This window comes from Dama dama, chromosome 24 (assembly GCF_033118175.1).
Source record: "Dama dama isolate Ldn47 chromosome 24, ASM3311817v1, whole genome shotgun sequence".
Taxonomy (NCBI): Eukaryota; Metazoa; Chordata; class Mammalia; order Artiodactyla; family Cervidae; genus Dama; species Dama dama.
In genome coordinates, this window is record NC_083704.1 from 36,507,523 (window position 1) to 36,528,295 (window position 20,773).

Below are 20,773 nucleotides of genomic sequence, written 5' to 3' on the forward strand. Positions count from 1 at the left end.
GAGGGGCAACTCCTCGAAACCTCTGGACCTTTGTAACCAGAGCATGTGTAACGACAATCAGTTAACTGTAATTCCACACTAGCTGGTTAAATTTCTACTGGTGGTTGCAGCCAGCTTCACAGACAGTTTTCAACCTTGAGCCTCTGGCTTCCCTCCCTTCAAAAAGGTAGATCTTGGATGGTAAGTGCTTCTAATGTAGATCATCTCTTCAAAAATGAAAATCTGATCCTGGCTACAGCCTTTGTTGTGAGTGCATTTAGATAATACAGAGAGAGATGTCTCTACGGTCTGGACTCAAATCTTTTGCAGAGAATGGAGAACCATGGAAAAGCAAGCAGTTTCTGAAGCCTAAATGCTCCTAAAACTGCAGGAACGGCAGATGCTTTGTACTGAACAGATACCTGGCGTATTGTAAAGTCTTCATCGACAGCTAAGGCTTTCTCTTTAAATATCATAAAGCTTACCCTGGACTGCTTCAAACATTTACATGCTGTGGAAAAGGAACAAAAGGAATTTCGTGTTACAGCAGCGTGAGTTCTTTATCTGCCAAAAAGATGGGAGCTATTCACATTAAAAAAACATACTGCAACAAAATAGGACACACTGACACTATGCCCATATTCTAGATGAGGAAACTAAGGTTTAGACTAGAGACTAAATTACCTGCCCCAAATTAACACAGCTTAATGACAAAGCTGGGGATTCAAAGGCAAGCCGTGTAATTCCAGATTTGTGCACTTAAGGAAAGAGAGAAGGAAGGAAGGGACAGTGGGAGGGAGGGAGGAAGGGAAGCGGAGACAGGGAGGGAGGTTAACATCTACAAAGTTATCTTCCAAGGGCGGGGAAAGAAAAGACTGAAAAAAAGCAAAGCTATTGAGAGAAAAACAGTCAATTCTTTCTTTATCGCAAGAGAATTAAAATGAGTATTAGTATGTAAACTAAAAGAAAAAATAACCAAATAAATATATGTATACAGAAGTGAATCACGCGCTCCTGCCCTGGTGCTCACTCATCAATCATGGACACCTTCAGACTCAACTCATTTCTGCTTAAAGTAGAACTCAAAGCTATAGGACATTCTGTAACCACAAATTATGTCAGAAATGGCTTTTTGTGCTACAGATTTTGGAAACCTAAGAATTAAATATTTAACATGGATTTTAAGATGTCTGTATAAAAAACTCGTGGCAGTTTGGTCAACTTCCTCACCATCTATTTCTAATAAGTCTAAGCTCAGAGTCTCTGCTTAAAAGGCCTTCAGGAAAAGTCTCTAAGATGCAAGAAGTGATGTCCAGGATTATCATCACCATCATATTCAAAACACACAAAGACAAAAATAATAAAACAACAAAGTAACAACAAAAGAGGTTTGCCAAGTGACTTTCTGCCACCCTCAGGGAGAAAAACAACTGTGAAACTCTAAGCAAAAAGACACTGGAGGATCTTTATTATGACAACTGTTCTGTGTATCTATTATTTAAAACAATCCTAATGTTTCTTTCTTTTAAGGACTTTTTTAAGTCATCCTTTGTGATCTTCATCTTAACGTGAATGGAATTTCAGTCATCTGTAGGCGGTCATCTCTTGAGGAAAAAGTAGAGACAGTTCACTGGATGTCAGTAAGGCTCAGGCCAGCTAGTCAGATGGGGAGACTGGGGGCCCAGAAAGCAACTTCTCCAAGGTCATACTATGAATCCACACCTGGGCATGGATACTATTCATGGATGTTTGATTTCAGGCCTGAAGTGTCGACTGTTAAGGAGTCAATGTTGTAAGATAGGTTGAAGGGAATATCCTTTCTTGTTATCTCAAGATAGTACGTATCATAGAAATAAGATAAATGGTTTAAAAACAAAAATAAAGGTCAGCAAGCAGTTAGTAGTAAGTACAGAATACTCAAGGTGACATGCTTCTGCAAGGTAAGAAACAAAAAAGATTAAAATTATATATGTTATAAGCAATAGGTACTGGGACAGCAAGATCTTAGACTAGGGGGAAAAACAGGCAGATCATGTAAAGAAGCAGCCAGGTAATCCCAGAGCATATGAATCAAAGCACTTACAGACTATATAAAAATACTTATGCAATCTGGTTAGTGGTGAAAACTTTCTGAACACAGATAACGATTCGCTTCAGTTGACTGGCTCTACAAAGTGGGCCCTGGGGCTCGGAGATGAGAGGCTGTGATTAAATGTATTTTGAATCTCTAATTGCCTAAAAATAACAATGCTTATAAAAGTGAACAGCTAATAAAATTGTATATGATCACTTATTTTTAACCAGAGTTCCAGATCCAAAACTGATGACTTCTCAACCTATAAGCTGAAGCTTAATTTCAGAATCACAGCCTTTGACACCTATTAATATTTCTTCAAAATTTAGCCTCACTTTTAACCACTTTTCCCAGAATTTTCTACAGGTAGGGATTTAACTGTTGCCTAACTTGGCTATCAATCATCAAATCAAATTCTAAGAATTTTAAGTAATGGGTAAAATCTGGGGAGAATTTAAAAACTGTGGTCAAGCATCACACTGCCCTCCTTTAAAAAAAAAAAAAAAAAATCACTGTTAAGGGAACCTGCATAATCAGGTGATTTTTAAGAACAAAAATTCCTTGCTGCTAAAATGTAACTCAATAATCATTGGTCAAAAGAAACTTTATATACCCCATCTATGTCTAGAGAAATTAATTCCAGATCAACTTCCCTCATTTTTTGCTAAAACATTAAAGTTTTGAGCATTTCTCAAGAACCCATTGGTGGTTCAGTCACCAGGGACTCAGTGTGTGACTGTGGTAGAAATGCTGATGGCAGTGATCAGAATTAATAAGTACTGTGCTGGACACAGTGCTAAGTGCTTTGCAAGCATCATGTCACTTACTTCTCACAGTAACCCTATGAGGTAGGGACTTTTATTATCCTTTTCATGCAGACAAGGGCACTGTGGTTCAGAAAGGATTTGGGCACTGCCCATCTCACTCCAGGGCTGAAGCCTTTAAACATGTAGACAGCAACCAGAGGGCAGATGTGGCATACAATCAACACCTTGAGGCAAGCATCCTTTGAATGAATTTTAACTGAAAAATGGGAACCCTAACAGAAAAGTAAAGCAGGTATGGGAAACAAGGTTCATGATCAGTGCAGAAGCCTCCAAGAGGTATCTTTAGGTTACTTCTGATTTCCTCCTCTTAAGAGAAGGGAGATAAGAAGATAATCCATGTCTTTAGGTGGAAGAAAAGGGCACTGCATGGCTTTTATGTGAGCTATGCTTCCTCTAAGGCTGGACTTCGGCCCATGTGCTGGGTGTGCAAATCAAGGACTCCAGCATTAGAAAGAGTTGGTCTTTCCGGTGGAGCTTACAAAAATGAAGGTTTGTTTTATTCAAACCCAGGGGGCAAGCTGGCTTCATGTACTGGATACACTGCCTTCCAGCAGAAAACTAATACTGAAAAAAGAAAAAGAAGAGGAAAACACTTTCTGTTGATGTCAATGGTCCAGTGTAAAAGGCCAAGTGAAGACTATGGCCACGTCAGTAAAGACCTTTGATGTCAGAGACTGACCATCAAGGGCCTGCTGCTTGTGAAATGATAGATGTTAGGGTCCCTGGGACTCTGAAAAGGGCATTCTGTGTTACCATTAACTACATTCAATTTGAAAAAGAGGAAAGTAGATTCCAAAGTAGAGCTGAAGTGACACTTGAGAGTTTAAGAAAGTTTCCTAAAAAGAAGTAGCTCTTAACATTTTTTTTTTAAAGTCAAATACTTCCAGGCCCTGTTTGATTAGGAGTTGTGCTTCAATAAAGAATAAAATGAAATATATAGCCTTGGTATCAATTTCTACTTTGTTCATTGCGGTGGCATCAATGTTTATTTGAAAAAGAGATGTCTAGGTAAGTGAGATAGATAGTTTATTTATAAATGTTTGTGGACAAATGGATTCATTCATGACTCAGAGTACCTACAAAGTCACAATGGCTTCTATAGCTTAAAGTGGGCGCCACTGTATAATTTTAGTTTCTTATTATTGTTTTATCCCCAATTCATCACCCCATGATTTTGCATGATTAATCTAGTTTTATCAACTTTGTGAAAATATCTGCAAATAATGGGATGTACCCCATGTACAAAAGACTCTACAGAGAGCTACTGGATGTTTTGCAACTTCCGCTGATCAACTTTACCGGAGAGAAACATTTCCTTTGCTTGTCTTCCTCTTCCCCTCTCTCCTCAAATGAAGTGCCTGCCAATTTTACCACTGTTGGAGATTTTCCATAACTCTTTATATGTTTACTTTATGTCTAAGAGGCTGACTTTATTTGCATTAGCATTTCTCAATTTTTCTTATGTTTCTTACATATTAACTTCCAGGTTTCTATAGCAGTGCTTCTCAAACATGAGTCTGCATTAGAATTTTCCAGAGGGCTGGCTAAGATAAGTTAATGGGCTCTGTCCTCAGGGTTTCTGGCTCAATGGGTTTGGAGTGAACTCAGGGAATCTGTGTTTCTAAAGAGCTCCCACATAATGCAGGGGATCCAGATTCCAGACTACATTTTGAGACCCACTGAGCTACAGAAAACTTTGCCAGAAACACCTTTTAAAGTTAAGTTCTATACACCTTAGATTCATGTCAAGCTGAATGAGAATTTTACATCAAAATTAAATGTCCTCCCAGAATGTCCTAACTCTCCTATCTGTGAGATATTAGGGGTCCTAAGTGTCAGTAAAAATCAGCATGACATCCCATACTCTTAACATTGTATTATGAATTCTATCAGTGTTTTGTAATTAATGAACTGGAAAAATTCTTTGGGTATATGATATTAATATAAATTTGGAAAGCTACTGAGAAAATTGAAATCAACATTACAGTGGCATGCATGTTTGTTAACATATTATTTTAAGATAATTATAATATTAAGATAATTATAATAATAAGTAATAAATAAATAAGTAATAAACATTGAGAAAATATGTTAACTCCAAACTCAGGAAATCATAACTTCTGACAACAGAAAGATTTTTCTTTCTGGAACTCATTGCATGGTTAATATTTTTACTTCTTTGATTTTCTCACTTACGCAACTGAACAAAAATGCAACTTGACAGGCTCTTAGTTTTTATATGAAGAACACATTAAATCTTTCCAACAGAGTTTACTAATTCCAGTATAATCAACTCATTATTTGCATTAAGAATGACAAAGTATCTAAAAAAATATAAATTATCATTTCAGATGTGGATTTTTTTTCTGGTTTAATAAATGGTCAGAAACTAGTATCAAAACAGAAATCCTGGGTGCCTGGTAAATAAGAAAAGGAGGAAAAACCGTTTCATGGGATTATCAGCTATGCAGAAAATTCCTAAAAATATACTGCAGGTTAACTGAGAAAAGAAACATCCTTAGCAACATTAAAAAGTAAAAATCACGTATAAAACTCCTTTAAAAAAAAAAAAGTAGGTTTCAATATCCTACTTGTTCATTCAGCTACTATGTAATATATATTTAAAGAGGAACTAGGGTTAATTGATATCCTTTTCCTTCAATGTCTCTTTTTGTATCACGAACATTGATGAGATGTTTCTATGTTCCTGAGGCTTTAGCTTGAACACACTGCACAGGTCCTATTTAAGTGTGACGTGTGTAGGTTTGAGAAGAAACTGGATTGAGAGTGTGAGTAAGATGTGTGACCAACAAGTTAAGAGCTGTCACGGCTCAGGCCTGAATGGAAGGTGGTTGGCAGAGATGGATCTAAATGCCGTATTTCCAAGCGTGACTCCGCTGTGCCCTCCTGGGTATTCTGACAGGAAATATCAACCACAGCTGAGACACATCAGCTAACCTGGGCTCCAAAGGGTTGTGAGAATGAAAATAATGACTATAAATGGTTTGATCTTTTTTGGTGGGGAGGAAGGCAGTGGGAAAGCAATCGTGTTGCATAGGTATAATGGCAGCAAATAAAGATGGCAACTTGGAGTTGGGAGTAATAATTACTATACCAATATTATTCATTATTAAACAACAACAGAGCAGAATCCTTGACTGAGCATTTTCCATCTACCCAGCCTGGTGCTAAATGCTTTAGATCTGTACCAATACAGAGGCCACAGCCATATGGGCTACTGAGCACTGGAAATGTGGCCAGTGCGACGAGGATTTTAAAATTCTTTAAAATTTAAAGAATTTCAAAATTTTTTAAATTCTTTAAGAATTTCATTTTAACTTAAAGATTTATATTTACCTTAGTTATTGGAAATCAGTGAGTGGACAGGAATCTAGCTTTTCAACTGTAAATCTCATAAAATCAAAACTGATGGAGTAATTCAATGAAAATTTAGCATCTGAATGGCAATGTTTCTATAGGTGTAAAATACACACTTGATTTTGAAGACTCAGTAGGAAGACTTAATATGGAAAAAAAAAAGTGCGAATGCAAAAATCTTGGTAATTCTTATATTGATTATATGTTGAACTGATAACATTTTGGATATACTGAATTAAATAATACACAGGATTAAAACTGATGGCATCACTTTCTTTTTACTGTGGGCTACAGCTCACTGGATCGCAAACAGTCAGATACGACTTAGCAACTAAACAACAATAACTAGAAAATTTAAATTTACACATGCAGCTCACATTCTATTGGATAATGCTGCTTTAGGTGAATTATCTCATTTAACCCTCACATAAATTCTCTGGGTCAGACACTATTACTTCTCTTTCACAGATAAGGACACTGAGACACAGAAAGAACAGGAAATGTGTCTAAGGTCACCCAGTTAAGTGTTGCAGACTATTTTATCTGCTTCAGATGCTCCAATTTTGAGTCATCTAATCTAATCCCAGATTTTTCAACAAGGATGCTGATTATAGTCACATCTCAAAGCATAATGAAGTACATCAACTGGCATTAAGGGGAATCTGGCATCCAGAGAATACTTTAGTGCAGTGTTTGGATACCAAGGTTACAAGGCTGAAGTCATAAGGTTCTGTACTTCTCATAAATTCAATCTTTTAAGATTAACCTGGCTGTCATAAGTATCACCAAACACTTAACAATGCAGGAGGACCAAAGGCCATCATGACAGCCTGTCTTACCAGACGAAGGATTCAAATTAAATTCCATCAAATCACACTGAGTCAATATACTCTGACAAGCACCTCACATCCAAAACCCCTAAGAGCCCGGAATTTTTTTTTCTAATTTGCACCCCCCTTTTCTTCACCAAGAGACAAAAGAAAGCCCAAGAAAATGCTGAATGGGGTAAAAGAAAATGCAACAAAGTTAATAGGGGACTTCAGAATTTGTAAAAACACAAAAAACAAGAGGGCGCGTTTCCATCGCTGCACAGTATTGCTTTTGTTAAGAGCCAAGTCTCAGTCTTGAAACGTGTTGGTAATAAATCAGCAGGCATTATTTTAAATCAACTGGTTTTATGAAATAAGCCAAGAGTTGAAAGAGGCAGGACTAATTACCAACATTCCTTGATGAATTACTTAGCGGCGTGTGCTAAGTCAATGTGCGTCTATGTCTTGATCCCCAATTTTATCCCGTACTTATTTCCCAGGAGGTAAAAAGAACATGTGGCTAATTAAAGCACCGATCTCCACAGCCAGAAGTACTCAAGGTAAGATTCCTTTCGGGGGAAAAAAAAAAAGAAAAGGTTCTTTGCTGGTACTTGTTAATCTAATTTTTACTACTTCACTAGAAAAACAGACCTAATCTTGTCACCTTTAGGCAGTCTGAACTACCATGCAGTGTTTTCTGAAAAAAATGTTACATATTTGTAATTTAGCCAATAAGAATTTCTTAAGCCTTTCCTAACCAGCAGGAATGTCTCTGGTTTGTCGCTTCTAATTAAGTCTCAACAAAATTTCTAGCTCCTAAATTTTAATTATACAAAACTCCGGGCCAACAGGGGAGATTATGACAAAGTTATGCCTGGTGTAAGGTAGTAGAAATCTGAAGTTTGCTTTTCATGTTGGGCCTCTTAACTTTTTAAAATTATTCACAAACTGGTGATTCAAATCTTTTTATTAACTTTAATTTTCGGGATCCTCACACCTTGCTATTTTTCCTTTAGGGAAGACCATGTAACAGGGAGTTATGCAATGTGCACATGTCTAGTAAATTCACCTAACAGAAGAACTGGGCTGCTCAAAAGACTTATAGGCCAAGAAAACTTCCCTAAGACTCCTAATAAAATGCATTAAGAGAAGCCCACTTAATTATATTAAGAATGTATGCATATACCCTTCTGGTTAAAAAATAAATAAAGCCTTTGACCACCAGTATCTCCAATCCCAAAAACTCATTCCAGATGTAACAAGTAAGAACAATTTGGTATAGAACAATCTAGGTCCTTTTCTAGAATATTGTCTAGTTTTTAAAACAGTGATTACAACTCTTTTTCTAGGACCATTCTCTACTTTAATAACCTCCTATTTTATCTGCTTCATATGCTCCAATTTTAATTCATCTCATTTTTGCAAAACTATAAATTAATAGGAAAAAACTTTATAAACAGGGTCTGAAAGACTAGTGTATTGCTGGGACTTAAATTTTCCTTAAAGTTTAGGCTGATGCTCAAAGAAGTCAATAACAAGAGACATATTCAGGACAAGAGCCAAGATACTAGTACTGATTGCAGCTCTAAAATTGTGCAAAACCACCTACTAATTTACATATTTTTAAACACTGATCCCATTCCCTTATTTTAGTAGGGCAATGTTAAAATTAGATTTTGCTTACACATGTCCACAATCTCTATTATTCAAGAGCATACCTATAGAAGATGGTCTTTCAAATCTAAGTCCCTTTTTTAATTGTTAGGATTACGTAGGTAACATTTGTGAAGAAGATTCATGACCTTAACATACAGTAATATAAAATTTATGACAGCTAACATTATTCACTTAAAAGCAAAGAGAAAAACAACCAGGACTGAAGTTCCAGTTTTAAGTGCTAAAATACAACAGAAGTAATAATACTGCAATGAGGCAGGGGAAGAAAAATTGTAAATGCAACCATAATCCCAGGAGAAAATTAATATTAAAACACATGTATTGACTCTACCAAACTGAGTATTTCAAAAATCCTTTACAACAATATAAATGTATTAGTAATACACACAGAACTATGAAAGATATGAATTAGGCCAATAAGATAAGCCTGGCCAACAGGATTTTTCAGAATGCAAATCATCTTGAGTTTTGATTTCTGGATGTTGTTATAGAATATCTCAATATTCTGACCAATAGTGATGACTATAATGAAACTATAAATTACCACAGTGGTCAATGTGGCTAGGCAGTATTTTTCTGTAGTCCAGGTCTTCCATCTGGCATATAGTGGCAAGTCAGGGGTTCACTTTAATTATCCTATATGGATGTCCCCTTACTAATTTCAAATGCTTAAGCTCCTGTGTCCTTCCCTTAAGCCTGTGAGACTCCTCTGTAGCTCTCTTCGACCTCCCACTTGGCTCTAACATAGTCCATTACTGGTGATTTTTTGAAATGTTTAGAGATTGTTCTTGAACTCCATAGGAAACAGAGAGGAAGCAAGGCATGTGGTTATACGTAGATAAGGGAGGTTGATAAGTAGATAAGGTGGGCTTCCCTGGTGCACGGTGGTAAAGAATATGCCCGCCAATGCAGGAGACTCAAGAGACACGGGTTTAATCCCTGGGTCAGGAAGATCCCCTGGAGGAGGGCATGGCAACCCACTCCGGTGTTCTTGCCTGGAGAATCCCATGAACAGAGGAGCCTGGTGGGCTACAGTTCACCAGGGGTCGCAAAGAGTCAGGCACGACTGAGCACACACGCATGCAACGTAGGCTGAGGAGTCTAACTGTGTGACTTCAGTGACAATCTCTTTTTGCATCAGTTTCCCCATGGGGAAGATTGGGCTTATCCTACTTATCCCACAGGGCTGCTACAGAGACATGTAATATAATGGATATAAGGGATTCAGCTTACCATCTAATACAGCCAATAATTAATGTCCGTGTAGTCACTGCTCGTCCTCCTCGAAGTTGCTTTAGGCATACCACAGTTACACCAGTAATTCCTATATTTGCTGAAGGTACCAGGCTACCGTGTCAGTTGAGAAGTTAAACATTGCAACTTCTGCTTCCTAAACTTTTTCAGGTCATCCACTCTAGGAGAGGAACCACCACCAATGATTAAGAAATTAGTGCCATGAAATCCAACTGAGTTCGAATCTTGACTGTACCACTTGCTTCATCCAATTCCGATGAGCTGTTTGACCCCTTTGCCTCAGTCTCCACGTCTGTGAAATGGGGACACTAGTAACGACTGCCTGATGCTGGACATGCCAACCATGACTGTGAGTCTAACAGTTCTCTGGGAGACGCAGACTACCTGGAAGGCAGGCGGTACAGCCGTAAAAGCCTAAGTGTTTTCTAAACAGAACACAAAGAGGGGCGTTAAGAAAGATGCCGAACAGGAGCTCAGCACAGAAACAGGAATGTTTCTCAAATCCTTTTTGTTTTTTCATCACCACCCCCTTAAGCAGCCATTTTAGACCTTCTTGTTCCCCCTAATTACCTCTCCCCTAATCCCCAACCAAGGACACTGTAACAGGTACATATATCTGCTTATGTACTATGCCCTTTTAGAGCAGCGGTCCCCAATCTTTTTGGCACCAGGGACCAGTTTTGTGGAAGATGATTTTCCATGAATGGGAAGGTGAAGGGGAAGGTTTCAGGATAATTCATGCACATTACATTTATTGTGGACTTTATTTCCATTATTATTATGCCAACTCCACCTCAGATCACCAGTCATTAGATCCCAGAAGTTGGGGACTCCTGCTTTAGAGGATCACAAACCATTATAACATCTTATATTTTTTGCCTTCCAAGAGCCAATTTTTGCTCCCCTGGGAGACAATATCAGCCCAGTTAAGAATGCATGTGCTACATGTCACATCATATTGAAAAGAAATTCCCACTCAAAGGTAGATTTAAAAAAAAAAAAAAGACCCACTCCAATTTTTAGTTCTCACTCCAAGGCCCTAGACCTTAGCACTGTCCTTAAGTGCTACCTGGACCTCCAGTTTTAGGATTATGAGAACTGTGTAAATTAGAAGAGATTGCACCTCTCAGGATGGCTTCTTTTATCAGCAGAAAAAGAGGGGCTGAGCTGCTGCCCTTCATGTAAACCCACAAGGTGACTTCAGTGATGGCAAAGTAGCCCACTGAGATAAATCCCTGACCCAAGAGAGAAGGTGACCCTCCTCCCAAACCTGCATGGCTCAGATGTCCACTGCGCACAGTGGACCCAACCCACACCCTGAGGAGATCACACCTCCAAGATTCTATGGTACCCCGCAGCCACAGAAAAATGGCTGTGTTCTCATAGTGGAAGAAATCACTTCCATCTTGTGTACCAATATTACCAAATGAGGGGCTTTTCAGGTGGTGCTAGTGGTGAAGAATCTACCTGCCAATGCAGAAGACATAAGAGACACGGGTTCAATCCCTAGGTTGGGAAGATTCCCTGGAGGAGGCCGTGGCAACCCACTCCAGTATTCTTCCCTGGAGAATCCCATTGACAGAGCAGCTTGGTAGGCTACAGTCCACAGGGTCACAAAGAGTTGGACACGACTGAAGCGACTTAGCATGTACACAAGCATGCACGTTACCAAATGAATATGGAATTACAGCTGATATTTCAGTGTTTCCAGAAAAGTGGAATTAATTCATAGGCTTAGCTATATCAAGGCTGACTATTTTGTTTTATATAGTTGCTCCCCACAGGGCTGCTTTTGCAAGTGGGCCAGGCCCAAAAATCTAAGCAAAGATGATTTTCTTTCAGCCAGGATTCACTGCTCCTTCCTAGTTACTAAAAGCAGCGGAGGCAGAAAAGCTGTCTGAGATTAATCAATGCACATTTACTGAGATGGGTGCCCTACTTAGCCTGGGTTAAGTTAGATTTAGATTTCCCCAATGTAAGGCAACTTTATGGAGAACTTTCTTGTGCCAGCCCATAGATTACTAACTCCTTACCTGCGGTGGTATGGTTTGCAACACATTTGCATGGGAAGCAAATGGGTTGCCAGTCACTGCCAAGGCAAACGAGCACACATATCACCAGAATGATCTAAGTGTTTCCAGTACACAGGGTAAGAAGTCCCTATTCTGCCTAAGGAACAGAAAGTTGTTTTTTTTTTTTCCCTTTATTTTTTATTAGTTGGAGGCTAATTACTTTACAATATTGTAGTGGTTTTTGCCATACATTGACATGAATCAGCCATGGATTTACATGTGTTCCCCATCCCGATCCCCCCTCCCACCTCCCTCCCCATCCCATCCCTCAGGGTCTTCCCAGTGCACCAGCCCTGAGCACTTGTCTCATGCATCCAACCTGGACTGATGATCTGTTTCACACTTGATAATATACATGTTTCAATGCTGTTCTCTCAGATCATCCCACCCTCACCTTCTCCCATAGAGTCCAAAAAGTCTAGGAACAGGAAGTTTACAGCAATATTCTCAAAAGTACAGACAAGATATTTCTCTTTCAGAAAGAAAAGAAACGATTTGTCTCACTTCACTTGAAAAGGTGAACAAATAAAGACAGGGTTTACATCTACCTGATCAAAACTGCCTAATACATTTCTTCAGACCTCGCTCCCACAGAAGGGAACTGTAGGCGGGAAAGCAGCAGAAGTCAGGAAGGCTGAGCCCTGGACTGTTAGCAGCTAGTGTCCTGCTGGATCCCCCTCTACACTGTTTAGACCAGTTCTCAGTTAACAAGGACTGTCTATAATTTTTGTTTTATTTTATTGGAGTATAGATGATTTACAATGTTGTATTAGTCTCTTGTGTACAGCAAAGTGAATCAGTTATACATATACATATATCCCACTCCAGTGTTCTTGCCTGGAAAATTCCATGGACAAAGGAGCTTGGTGGGCTACAGTCCATAGGGTTGCAAAGAGTCGGACATGAGTGAGCACACACACACATACATATATCCACTCTTTTTTAGATTCTTTTTCCATATAGGTCAGTACAGAATACCGAGTGGAGTTCCAACAAAAATGAGTTTTAAAGGGAAAGAAAATTACCTTCTGTGTGACATGGAACACAAAGTGATAACGATCCAGAGATTCAAAGGCTCTGTAGGGAAAGGAAGTCTGTAGGAGGATGAAAAGATGTTTGTGAAACCTGAAAACAGAATCCCTTTGTCCCCGAGAGAAGATGTGGCCTTGTAGACACGGTGTTTGATCCAAAAACAAAAGGACACCAAAGTTCATAAACAGTCCCGAAATTGAAACTCACAGAATGTTCATGTAAGTCACACTGACCGGTAACAAAAATATATGCTGGCCCATGGACTATGGGATTAGAAGAATTCTCAGGTTTCCTTTCTTATGTGGTCAGCACCTCTAGCAAGATTCCCTAACTAAGGGGATAAAAGGCAAGCTGAAACTGAGACACACTGCATCTCTTCCCACTTCTTTTGGTCAATATGAAGCTAATAAGGTTCTATGTTCCTGCCCAAATAAATCCGGAAGAAAGTCAAATGCATAATGGGGCCTGGGAGCCATTCCTTCTTCTAATATAACCTACCAACTCACTCATAACTCCACACACCTTCTTCAAGTTTCTGTATTATACCTAAAGAATAAGCCACACCTTGACAATTCAACACCAAGCAGCAGATTTCATAAATTACAGAGAAAGGCCAGCAATTCAGCCAGCCACCCTTTCCTCCATTAGTGAAATTTCCTGGAATATAGGTTGTCGGACAGGGTAACAAGAAAGCAGAACACCCATCCATCCTGGGTTGCTAGAATCACTATCTAAATGAGATGCCATACCGTAAGTCAACGACCAAAAAAATACCAATGTGAATTCGGTTCACAAGATAGAGGGCCCTGGCAAAAATGTGTTTTAATACCTGATGAAGAGCAAGCATCACTTCTCTTTCTGCGGTAATCTAATTCCTTGGGTTATCTGAGATGATTTGGAAAAAAAGAAAAAAATCTAAAAATAAATTTCTTGAAATTATTTAAAAGAAGATATCCTGAAGTTACCAAAAATATCTATTTTTTTTTCCTTCAAATTCATATAATCTTTCTCCTAAGGAGAACAGAAAAATTCAATATACAATTTATTCCCAAGAGAATACCTTGGCTTTAAATTTTTTTAAGTTCAAGGAGAAAAAAAAAAAAAAAAAGGAAGGGAGGTAGAGAGGGAAATCCTTGAAAATTCCCTATACATTTCTAAATAGATAAATGTTTACAAACTATAAACTCTTGTTTTCAACTATACACTGTCAGAGTTAGGGGGAGCAATTCTGCTGAACCCGCCAGTTCAAGATCAGAGCAATCAGGTATTTTCATAATCAGTCAGAGTTAGAGAGATGAGATAGGGAAAATGCATGCTTGATGGATGTGCGGATGAAGACGCAGAGGTTGGTATGTGATGCTTCCTCAGCCATGAGACTGTGTCCACAAGGCCAATCCCACTTCCTCTGTTTGTGTCTAAAAGGATCCAGGTCAGATTTCAGATCTCAGGCTTGCTTGTCAATAAAACTACCTGTGGCAGAAACTACTTCCATTAATGGTTCTTAATGATATACTTTGTTAATTCACAGTGAGAAATACAGAGTGCGTATTTTCACTATTGTGAAATATATATTATGCACTTCAGATACTGGTTAATTTATGACAAAGAAGCATCCTTAAATTACAATATCCAATTGAATAGGGCTGTTCTTAAGAAACCTAGAGGATATATCCAATATGTGAATACATACAACAATAAAATTAACCACTCCATGTCACCTAAAATAAAAACCAATGATAGGAATAAAAATCACAAATTAATTAAATCAATGTAGAAACCAGAGGCTAATCCTGCAAAGTTTCATGAATTTACGGACTGAATGACAACCATATGAGAAATAAGTAATGCAAATTTCCAATCTCTATGACTTCCAAACACTAGTCCTAAATTTACTAGAAACGGTCGACAATTTAAAACATGCTTTATAAACCTTCATATTTTAAGTATAATTCTGCAAAAGAAAGGGGATTAACCAGAAAATACTAATTGAGCTTTTCAAAATTATTCAACGCACCAACAGCAAAAATGTTCGTAACATGAGTTTGTGTGTGTGATTTTTCTATCAAGCTCTTGTAAACCAGTGAGAGACGGGAGAGATTTACCCAGGATTCTCTGGCACACGCTAGAGAATGTCTAACTGCACACATCTACCTCCACTGAGAAGCAAGTATGTTCTGTCCTAGCAACTTAAATCTTTAAAAATTAAATGATGAATTTACTGAGACTATACTATTAGAAAAAAATATCTATTCAATATCATCTGCGTCATTATGCATAAGTTAGTACACTCGCTGTTCCGCCTTGAAAATGTATATTCATAGAAATGTGGGTCAAGATTAAGCAAATTAACTGCTTTTCTATTAACCATTTACTTCATAATATATGCTTATGATTTAAAAACTATAAAAGAGAAAAGAAAAAAATAACCATCTTTCTCTCACTTACCTTTCTGTAATAAATGATTCATATTTCCATCCACAAAACTTTCAAAAATATGCAAACTATTTTTATAAAGTACTAAGTATTTAAATATTTGAAGTAATCATGTATATGATACTCTCCTTTAAAATGTAATTTGAATCTCTTAGAATGCCACCTTATATGGAATCATGTTTCTGCTTGGTCCTCCACATAAAGACACTATACACAAAATCTGTCTAAACAGCTACCAAACCTATCCACATTGCTATGCCCTACACCTCTTAATATACTTTGCTACTTCATATAACTGAAGTATAAAAATGCACAAGTTAGAGATAAACTAAATCTGTATGAAATATACATTTACCATTTGTTGATTTTTATTTAGATTAAGTCTCTGGGTTCTAACAATATATTTGTGTTTTAACTTTGGACCTATTTCTAGCATAACTAAATAGGGCAATAGAGTTAGGGCCAGTGTTACCAGGACATAGTAACATATAAGGAAAAATGGTTATGTTATTAAACCAGTTAGTATAGATTTTAATTTTAATCATATCACAATTACATATTTTAAGTAATAAAAACTTTTTTAAATGATGTCCATTTTTAAAATGAAATGGAAATAATGTTTCAACATACTTGGGTAATTTCTCTTTCATAGGATATAATCGCCTTAATAGGAATATAGATTTCAACTAATATACTTTAATATAATAACATTACCTTTGATTTAGACATAAACCACTACTAACACAAATCTGTGTCATCTCTTCTAAAATCTATTCTTCAGCTTAAAAAAATAGACTACTAAAGTAAATAAAACAGACATTTCTCTATAACTTATTATTACTTAATTCATATAACTTTAAATAATCTAAGATAAAGCTAAAAAAAAATTATGATTCTTGTGAACAGCAGACAACTTAAATCTTAAATAAACCTTAGGTCTGTAAAAACCCACTGGCTGCAAATTTTCACCCAAGCAGAACAGAAAGTTTAATGTACAATCTACTTCCAAGAGAAAAACTTGCCTTTACTTGGAAGGTGGGGTACATAAAATATACATTAGGTGTGGCAATATTCAGAACTTCAGTCATAATAGAGTAAAATTTTCTGCTAAACCATTTCAATCATTTTTATCCAAAAAGAATTTTAATATCAGTTTCTCTATGACACAGTTTCAGTACTCCATCACTACATTTCAAGAGTCTTTGCAAATAATAAAACAACTGGATTAAAATTTGTTTTTAAAGAATCTCTTTCCTTCTTTCTGGTAGAGATCATAGATTGCTTCCCAATTATCACACAGCATCCCATTTGCTTTCACAGTAAACTTGAAATAGTGAAAGATGTCCTTTCTGAGCACAGGAATGATTGCAAAGACCAACAATGAATCACCGGCGGGTAAAGTTCACTTTGTTTAATGAACAGTAACACTCGGGACTCTTCAGGATGGATCAATTAGGTAATGGGATTTTAAAAATTAAGAAGTAAGGAAGTCCTCTTACTTTTCTTTTAACTTCACTTGCATCAGTCACATTTAAGAGTTGGAATGTTTAAAGAAGGAGTACCTCCCAATGTGATTGCAGGACCCATGTGTGAGATGGAATTCTATTCTTAGACTTGTTACAATTTTCCCTAGTAATTAGGAAGCTATATGTCCTGGATAGAATGATGCTAACAAGCTCCTGCAGTTTCTACTCTAGCAAGAAATCAAAGGGACCCAAAACAGACAACTCACTTCAGCTAAAGGATTATGCAGTCTGGTTATTAAAGCTAAGCTCCTCTACCATTTTCTATCTGAAGAGACTTTCTAAAAGAGTCAGATTCTACAGCCAAGATTATTTACTCAAGAAAAAAGAAAACTCAAGAATGGCCATGGAATGTATTTAGGGGAAAATATATATATATATATACAAGTTATTAGAAGAGGTTCATTTCAGATAACTTGTACATTTTTAAACTTTCCCAAAGAAAGATGGGAAGATATCATTATAAAAACCATCTATAACCTCCTGGTAATTTCTCACGGGACATCAACACTCTTCCCCCATTTAGAGAGGGTTACTATTAAATTTACAGTTAGTTGGAATCTTTCTTTGGAAATACAAAGCCATGTAGGAATCAACGGAGCTGACATTTACAAATATGTTTCAGATGGGTCAATATAACCAAATAAACATGATGAGACAAATACAACACCTAGAAAATGGAAAATGTTGAAGAAGAAGAAGAAGGCTTGGCCCAACCAACAAGAGCGACACTCACGTACCTTAAGGACTTCCATCGGCACCTGGGTGGCAGAGGGGAGGGTGGTGGGCACGCTGACGTTTATGGCTGGAGTCTGACTCACAGGCACTCTCTGTTGCATGAACTGGGCCGCCTGCAGCTTCTGCTGCTGCTCCCTGCGTTCCTGCTCCTGCATCTGCTCACGCATGAGCTGCTGGCGTAGCAAGATGCGTGATGTCATGCTGGAGGAGCTTATCGGAGGCTTGGAGGCCCCAGGATGCTCCTCGGAACTGCTGTGGGGAAACAGAAAAACACATATTAAGTTCCTAATGAGAACTTTCATTTGCATTTTGGGGTATCCTAAATTGCACCAAAACTATGAAATGAGCCTGTGCAAAATATAATCAGATCGCAGAGTAGTATTCCACCTAATTGAAAATCAAGAGCTGACAGGATTTAAGTTATCAGTAGTTGAATTAAAATAAGTCGGCTTGATTGCATCTAGGCATTTTTATCATACAGCTTATTTTTTTTTGACATTTTATATCGCCTACTACTCATCACCACCAAATATAGTGCTGCCATATGAAGTGCCAAGAAGCAAGGCATCTTAATGGTACCCGGAGTTTCACATTTAAAAATAATTTGCTTGATTTCCTTTTATAGTCGAATCTAGCCAAATAACTACTCCTGTATATTATCTAAATTCCTTGAAGATATCTAAACTGTTAACTAACACACAATAGTTCAAAGGAAAGGTGAACTCTGTCATGGGGAAATTTTTCTACAATACAAGAAGTGAAAGTCATTAAAGAAGCCTTTGGACCAGCATCTTAACACTGAACTCAACCTCAGTCTTTAAGAAAGAGGGCAGAAGACAAGTTAGTTTGACAATTCCATTCTTCTTTGCCTGGTTTTCTTTGTACAATCTTTTCTTCTGATTCTTCTTGGCAAGTCCTATCTAACGCATATTCTATGAGTTCCCTATGAGGCCTGCCTCTAATGGTGCTGGTGCTTACTCTACCCAAAATCATTTAAGAAGCTTAAATACTTGTCACAAGTCAAGAAGAAAGGACTTCTTGATTTTCCTAAATATAGATTTCTATTGTTTATCTTGCTAGCTCTATGACATCAATAAGTAGATAAACCTCTCTGCCTTAGTTACCATGTCTGAAAAAGAGGAATAACAATATTTTAACTTATTTACTCATTTTTCAAAACGGGAGATGCTTTTTAAATGTCTTTTGCACCATTTATACTCGAAAGCCCTACCTCTTAGGAATTTTGTGAGGATTAAACAAAATAATGAATGAAATAATGCACATAAATCCCTTAATATAATGAGTGCTATGCAGTACTGCCTCAATAAATGTTTGCTGTTGCAATTACTATTATCTAGAAATTTTCATTGTTTCTAGTAATATCATTTTCTTTAAAAAAAAAAAGAACAGTTTAGGGCAAAGAATATAAAACCTTATTTAGCACCTGGAAACAGAAAGAAGAGTAATATTTAGGAAATATTTATATTCACATCAAAGTTATTCTTCCAGAGAAGTATCTGTACCTTTAAGCTTCTTTCCTTGAATATAAATCCCAATATCATCCTTACCTTCTAACAAAGGCAAAATAAAGTCTTTAAATTACTGACCAGCCTCATAAACTCCTTAAAGCTAACAATCTTCAAATTCTTCAGGTTAAAAAGTACTAGAGAATAAAGAAATGTTTGCATTTCACCTTCACAGAGTTCCAGAAAACTATATAATAAAAATTATATTAGCATTTAACTCATTACTCAGCATAGAAACCTGGTTCAATAGCCTATGAAAAGTTCATATGAAATAATGCTGTTAATATATAGTCATAAAAATGGTATAGAGATATATTTATGGTTGTGAATTAAAACTATATAATATAGTAAACTTAGGAAATCCTGCTATTAGAAAGGTATGATTAAACTTAAAAAAATGTTTACTACAAGAAAAAGTACAAAGATAATGCCACCCTGAGCCATTGCGGGAATATAATACCACAATCCTCTAAGAAAACGACAATATTATCAACTGATTCAGAAATTTCACTGATGGATAACTTTCCTAGGAAAATAATTCAAAACATGGAAAACCTGACATTACAAAGCTGTTGACAAATTGCACAGTATTCTGTCCCCTAACATGGGCATGATTATGTAAATTATGACGGGAGGCGTGGGTTAAATAATACAAACTTTCAGTTACAAGATGAGTAAGTTCTGAGGATCTAAAGCACAGCATGGTATCTATAATTAACAATACTGCATCGTACACTTGAAATTTCTGAGAGAGCAGATCTTAAGTGTTCTCATCACACACAAAAATATGTAAGTAACCATGTGAGGTGATTAATGTGTTTCACAATGAATACATGTGAAAAATCATCCCATTGTACACATTAAATAATTTTGTTAATTATACCGCAATAAAGTTGAAGAAATAAATAAAACCATTCAAAAGATTTAAGCATAAAACAGGTTAAAAAAAAAAAAAAGTAAATTATGGACTTCCCTGGTGGTCCAGTGGTTAAGATTCTGCATTCCCAATGCAGGGTACACGAGTTTGATCCCTGGCTGGGGAACTAAGATCTCCCATGCCACATAGTGCAGCCAAACAACAAAAAAAGTAAATTATGATACATATAGATTTGATAATATACCTTTTTAAAAAAATTGCTCAGCATACAGCAAAGTGCAGAATCCATGTCCTAAGACAAATTAAAAAGTAGAATCAAAAGAGGATGTCCATTCTAATCTAGAATAAGTAGAGTGTATGTATGTACACAAATACACACATGACTAGCAAAAGGATGAGAGTTGCCAAAGTGGCAGTGGGATTATAGGTAAATTTCTTACTCTTTACTTTTCCCCCTATAAACTATAACATCACCATATTTTTTTCAGTGGCAGGATATATGCCACTAATTTGAAAACATGAGGAACATGAATTAACTTATAAGCATGAAGAAGTGACTTAAGTGATCAAAGTC

At 37.0% G+C, this 20,773-nt stretch overlaps 1 protein-coding gene across 6 annotated transcripts in view; it reads right to left on the minus strand.

The window, feature by feature from the left end:
• MITF (melanocyte inducing transcription factor) overlaps positions 1 to 20,773 on the minus strand; it is a 221,828-nt gene that overhangs the window by 69,649 nt on the left and 131,406 nt on the right. For 4 of the 6 annotated variants that reach the window (XM_061128098.1, XM_061128095.1, XM_061128093.1 and 1 more), the window contains exon 2: positions 17,799 to 18,048. In XM_061128098.1, the coding sequence (XP_060984081.1) occupies positions 17,799 to 18,048 (250 nt within the window). The remainder of the gene's footprint in view (positions 1 to 17,798; positions 18,049 to 20,773) is intronic. The other 2 variants (XM_061128094.1, XM_061128097.1) reach the window with 1 other exon arrangement.